The 6,623-nt window shown below is 40.9% G+C and overlaps 1 protein-coding gene across 2 annotated transcripts in view; it reads left to right on the top strand.

The window, feature by feature from the left end:
* The window catches only part of LOC140947620 (uncharacterized), a 27,175-nt gene extending 20,852 nt beyond the window's left edge, over positions 1 to 6,323 (top strand). For both annotated transcript variants that reach the window (XM_073396767.1, XM_073396766.1), the window contains 3 exons: positions 151 to 1,279; positions 2,636 to 2,914; positions 3,542 to 6,323. In XM_073396767.1, the coding sequence (XP_073252868.1) occupies positions 151 to 1,279; positions 2,636 to 2,914; positions 3,542 to 3,817 (1,684 nt within the window). In that variant the 3' untranslated portion in view covers positions 3,818 to 6,323. The remainder of the gene's footprint in view (positions 1 to 150; positions 1,280 to 2,635; positions 2,915 to 3,541) is intronic.
* The last annotated feature ends 300 nt before the right edge of the window (positions 6,324 to 6,623 follow it).

Below are 6,623 nucleotides of genomic sequence, written 5' to 3'. Positions count from 1 at the left end.
GGCTTCTTACGGGGTTCACTGCTTGCGTACACTAATTCCATGGATACGTGTCGGACGTTGTTTTGTTTTCTTTTGTTTGTTGGTCATGACCTACAGTTTAAGCTACAGCTTACTACCGCTTTAATAACTGCAGAATTTTTATTTTCACAGATCTTCATCTATGGATTCTCTCCTTGAGACACACTCTCCAACGCGATTTAACGAGCCGTCGACACAGAAGAGAGACTCGGCGTTAGATAGTTCTGCAAAAACTTTCGATTCGTCAGCGCAGAAGCGAGATTTCTTGCCAGAAAATCGCCCGTCAACAAAATATAGCGCTATGTCAACGGACAGTCGCGAGTCCTTAGAGGAGAGTCGTCCAAGATTGCCGCCTCCCAATGACAAAACACCACCGAAAAATTGGGAAACAAATGATAACTTTTTTCGAAGCAAATCTAACGAGCAGTTCAGGCCACCGTCAAGGAATACACCGAGTGCTGCAACAGACAGTACAGGAACCAGAGAACATGTGGTTGAAAATCTCTCTTCGACTACACGTGTTGAAAAACAGCACGTTCCAGCGGAGCCTTTAAGGAAAATCAAAGTCTATGTTCCAGCCGAACAAAAAGTTAACCCAGACAAATTTTCCTCTCGAAATGAAACATCGCCAGTATCAAATCCCGACTCTGACTTTGAGCGAAAGCCAGTGGAGCCAGAATTACCACCGCCTTTCACTAATGACGACAGCAATGTCTTCTGGGATGCTGACGATTCTCTTCCGCCCCCACCTCCCTTAAATCTCCTTGACCCGCTCGAGACCTCTCAAGATAGCTTACCCCTGCCTTCACCACCTCGGGAAGTACTGGTGGAATTTCCAGATCCTTACAGCGACTTCAGTTCACAAAGAGAGCACTCGATTGTAGGTAGCGATATTGTCCAACGCGAGGAAGTTGATTGGGTCGAATCCGCCGCTGAAAGTGGCGAACAGCTTAAAGTCGAACTAAACGGGTCAGGTAAAATCGACACGAGTGATATCTCCGAACAAGCCTTGGAGACGACCACAAGTACGGATTTGTCATTCGCCGACACCTCCCCTGCAGAAAACAAAACGAGTACCCACAGGGCACCTCCGCCAGCTCCGCTCGTAATAACCTCGACACCTACCAGAGATGACCTGGAAGAGACGGATAACCCTCTTGATTCGAGCCCCTACAGTTTAGGCTCCAGCACGTCCACTCCATCGGGAAGTCGTCCTAACAGCATGCTGAGTCCCAAACTTGAGGCTTTGGATAAGGAAAAGGTAAGTTAAATTTCTATGAACTAGTGAGCAACGTTGCGTTACAATTCAAGAACGTAATGTATTGGGCGCTTTCCACTCATCAAAAATTCTTGGTTTGAAATTTCAATGGAACGGTACATTCCGGTTTCACCGGCCCGACCCAAGCCACCTGCACGTTTGGTTATTGTTCTTGCAAGCAGGATACAAAAGAGCGGTACTAGGGGCAACAATTTTGTCAAATGGAAAGGAATGTTTCGATCCGACCGACCGACCGAAATGAATGGACCACCTTCAAGTAAAAGGTGGTCCCAAATATTCAGATCGGACTGAACCGAAATGATCCCAGGGTTCTACCTAGGATTTTTCGTTTGGGGGAGAAGTCCCGAGTGGCCACGAGTTTCCTTGTGGGATCCGTGGGCATTCCCCCCCTCGGAAATTTTTTGAAATGAATATGCGCTGAGATGCAATCTGGTGCATTTTGAAACACAATCTTGAGAAATGTTGCAGCGGTATTTTATTTTATTTTTTAGTCATGATCATGTTCCTTGTCATATAGTGTTCTTAGATAGGGAATACTTACTTCATGTGCGCTAATCCGGTCGCGTCTGGATGATTTTTCCAATATAGTTACTTATATACTGTAATGAGAACAATTTATTTGGGGGGAAAGCTGGGCATTTTGGGGGTGGAAGGTTCTACCCCTGAAATACTTTAGGTAGAACGCTGGGTCCGTTCCATTTGATTTCTAACCGAAATTTCCGGAATTTTTGGCTGAATGGAAACCTCCTGTTGCCTCTTAATAGACCTTACTCCACGATACGCGCCATCTCTGCACACTCTTTACGACCAATGGGGAAAAACCATGTCACGTGGTTTCTCAGGCGGTATAAAACAGATGATAGAAGCTGACAATCGCCTTTGACTTTGTTGATTCCCCTAAAATTGTCCAGTTTCGAATTAAAAATTACTGCGGAATACAATCATTAACGACACATTCATACAGGGTTACCCCCGACATAGAGTAAAATATTAAAAAGTTCCGGCAAGTATGTGTTTGAAATTTGTGAATACACAATAGAAAGAGTAATAAACAGGTCTTATTCTCGTTGGAATTTGTGAATATGTTGATGGAAGCTATGCCGGTAACAAAAGCGTGTTCACTTCTCTATTCAGCGGTCATAGCGAAATCGAAACTGGACAAAACGACAGTGATTGATTAGAGCCGAAACTAACTGTGGAATTACACATATTTTAGACATTCTACTGATGAACAGTGACGACATGTAGCAACACCAATTTGTCATCTCTCCTCTTTGAATGGAATATCTGTAAGTTGCAAGCTCAAAGTTTATGACAAATATTTTTGTTTATCCTCAGAGTGTCCTCATAGATAGCATGAAACAAAAGATAGTGGATCTTAGATCACAAATGGACGAAATTAAAGACGAAATCAACGGCAACGAGGAGCTTGGTGAAAAAGTGACCAAGGTTGTAGAAAAAAAGGCGAGTCCGGCGGAATTCTCAAAGTACCAATTGTTTACCGGCGAGCTGAATAAGATTATTGGACTGTTGTTGATTCTGACGCAGAGAATGCACAGATATGAAATGATGCTGAATGATTTGGACATGTCCGAAGAAGCAGATAGGCAACAAAAGGTGAGAAATCTTGAGCCACTTTTTTTTATCATCAAGAGTCAGTAGACGAATGGAGGCTGTGTCACGGTATTTGTTAGAGCGACTTTCGTATGACCTTGAAAAATGGTTTCGGTAAGTGTTCGTTATTTGTTTTATCAGCCAATAGATGTAAAGATCAAAACATGGACTTTTCGTTTTCCCGCCAAAGAAAACCCTAATACCATTGGAAGAGGCATTGTTCGATTGGCCAATAGTGTTGCAGTATGACGTCAAAGTGGAGTATCGACCAATCAAATCGCTCTATTTCCGTTTTGTGCGTTATCATTTCAAGGTCATACGAAAATCGCTCTATCTTGTTGAAAGGCTACTAAAACGTGTTTTCGCATCAATTGAACTCCAAATATAACGACTGTCTTTAGGCATTGAAACTGTTTTCTGTCGTGTGTTGCTACGGATGGCGTGGATACACATGGATTGAAACTTGAAGGAACTGGGCCAATCTTTTCGCGTTTTAATGCTCTGCCTGCAAAAATCACCAAAAATATTCTGGCTAGTACCCCCTGATAACATCTGTTGGATATCTTCCTCGTACAGGAGCATTTTATGTTAATTTAAGTAATTGTATTGTTGTGTTGTTGTTGTTTTCAGGATATTTTGCTGAGCAAAATAGACAAGGTTACTTTACAGCACGAGGAAGCTTGCAAAATCAAGGAAGTGAATGATAAACGCGGAGAAGTCGTGTCCAAGATTTTGGAAAATTGTCTTGAGGAGGAGGAATTCGCCGATTTTCAGTACTATATAGACATGAAAACACAGCTTGCTTTGATGCACGCAGAAATTCGCGATAAAGTTAAAATGGGAGAAGAAAGACTGAACACTTTAACTTCGACAAAGATTGACTGGAGCATATTTAGCTTGACTTGAGTGGCTTTGGGTCTTTCATCGGTTAAAGACGTATTGTCGCAGATGTACCGAAGATTCTAAAAGTGTTGTTCTAGAGGCCACCGAAGGTTACCGAACAGTTACGATGAGCGACCCACGGAACTTGCAAAGTAACAAATATTTTGATTAATTTAGAATATTCCACTTTTTAAGAAGAAAACTGTTGGCAAACGCTGTCGTTTCTTGGCTTGTTTTGTAGAATTATTTTGGTGTAGAGAGAAATTTTTTCTAGTAGTGATTGATTGCATCGAGATTTACTACAGGCCATTAAATTTTCATATTTATCCAAGGGACGACGGAGCGCAGCACAACGATCGGCAGAAGTCGAAAAGTTTTCGACCTAAATTAACCAATTATTTCATGCACCGACACGCTTCCGAAAGTTGTCAGAGATATTCAATCGCTCGGTGCCTTGTAACGAAAAGCGCCGGCTCGAGCAGAGGTCAGATGGATTTATTTTATCGATTATTATGAAAGAGCCAATAATCTTCACAGCTTGTAATTGTGGAAATATTTTTAGCTGGTAGGTAGCTTCTTGTTCAAGCTATAAAATTGTGTACAGAAAATTCGTTCAAAGTGATGTGAAGGTTGGTCATAAGGGCCTTCAATGAAGTATAGAAATTTTCCGGAAGAAATTTACGGCTCTTAATTGCATAGAGCAGGTAATAATTCCTTATTTATAGCCAAGAAAATTGAATTTATACCAACATAACGTTTTTCCTTTTATTTTCATATAAATAAGACAGTGAAATCTTTTGTGGCAGTTAATAACACACTTGCTAATCGCATAAGTTAGGCACAGTTTTAAACAAAACGTCCTTTTTCGAAAGGAGCGCGCATCCGCGGGAAATAAGATCTGGGATGCTCATTGGTCGGTCCTGGCACGTCCTGTTTTGATTGGTCCGTGCTCGTAACACGGGCTTTTGGACCAATCAGCAAACGAGTGGATCCTGAATGTGGTTGCCTAAACGACTAGAAATACCTATCTTTTTTCAGGGGAAAATTCTGTCTTGAATCAGAGATTTTACAAGGGGCTCTTTCACGATACTGTGGGTGGTCACGGCTTTACAACGTAGAGAGTTGTCTCGATAATTACAAGGAAATTTTAATTATAAGTTGGATAAAACGGTAAACGCTTCAATGGTTGTAGTATACTCTATAAAGAATGGACGAGATTAACGTGAGCGATGGCCAACGGAAAACTGAAATATTCATGCTACATTTTTTAAGACAAAGAATCGTGACACAACGTCTTAAGCCCCAACAATAATCATACTTGTAATTTGAAAATTATACGAAATTGTACTTGAAGCCATAAATTTTTCATCTTTTCGACATGTTATGTGAGGGAAGTATTTGGTTCTTCGAGATGACGAACCTTTTTTACCTAAAACGAGATAAACGTTCGTGTTTGCTATTTATCAATTATTCTTTTATAAGTTACCAGAATTTCTTCTTAAATTATTGATACAAAAGTAACTATGAAAGAAACGTTCTTTTATACTTCGGGGCCCAGTTGTTTGAAGGCCGATTAGCGCTAACCCAGGGTTAAATTTTAACCCGGGTCTCTTTTCCTTTTCATCAAAAGCATTTTCTCGGACGATTTTCTCTATTCTTTTTAGAGTAGCCAATCATCAAATTGTTGACAAAAAGAACTAAACTGAATTTGCTTTTTAAGCTTTCCATATCTGAATTCAAATTTGAACAACTTGGCCCAGTAGATTAGTCAACAAAGTATTGCGTGACCTTTGTATGGGACTTGCAGACGGAGTATAGCGTGACGATCTGAAAAGTTCGTTTGCGTCACGGAAATGATGTTTTCGTAAAAGAGTTAATTCGTGCAGTTGCATGGGCACATTTACATCAACAACTTGCTTGTGAGGGCAGAATTTCTGACTGATTTTTCAATAAACTTCTTGTAGGATAATGGTAGCGGTGATCCTTCGTATGTCAATTTCCTTTTGTCAAATGATTTTTAGCTACCACTATTGGAATATTTCATTTACCGATTTAATCCGCTAAGTTATAAATACGCTTGTACAATCTGCTCCAAGCTTTCATGATGATGTCTACACTAAGGATCTTATCCATCTAACTCATAAGTTTGAAGTACATTGCGCGACCCGAAAGTGTGAGCAAGTTGTTCGGTGTAAATCGTGTTCTTGAAAGGCACACAATAGCGGGGCATATCTATTGGCTGCAGCGATAATAAACAGCACTGTGCTGGGCTCAGTTCCAACCGTTCTTTTCCTTGGTTAGAAAGTCTCGGCGCTTAGAGAGAATCTAATTGAAAAACTTTACAAGTGGGGTTAACAAGGAAATTCGATAATTTTGTTGGTATATTTAGCAGCTCCTGTAGCAGTACGTTTTTAACACAGACATGAACAAGTTGTACTAAGTTGTGGTATATAAGCAAGTATAACTTTATCTTTTCGTTTGTCAAGGTAAAAAAGAGAGATAAAAGATTAAATTGGTAGCTTATAAGGTGGATGTTGTTTTTCCTTTGTCTATATCTGACCTTCCTCTGTGTACCTTCATAAGCTTTACTGATACCAGGGGAACTTAATACTTAAAAGAATGGACCAAATGGACAACCTCCTTCCCAGGGTTCTCTTCTACCCGCCCTACATATCGGCTGTGATCTGAGGCGATGCAATTGGTCTGTTCACTGCCTCGTACTCCAGCGCTTTTCTGGTCCCCATGACCACTTGCGCCGCGACTACTGCAGATAATCCTAAGAAGAGCCTGGGTACGAGGCAGGTCTGTTATCGTATCACGTCAGATTTCA

Source organism: Porites lutea, chromosome 9, assembly GCF_958299795.1.
Source record: "Porites lutea chromosome 9, jaPorLute2.1, whole genome shotgun sequence".
NCBI lineage: Eukaryota > Metazoa > Cnidaria > Anthozoa > Scleractinia > Poritidae > Porites > Porites lutea.
The sequence above is the reverse complement of the archived record's forward strand: the minus strand, read 5'-3'. Positions and strand labels throughout refer to the sequence as shown.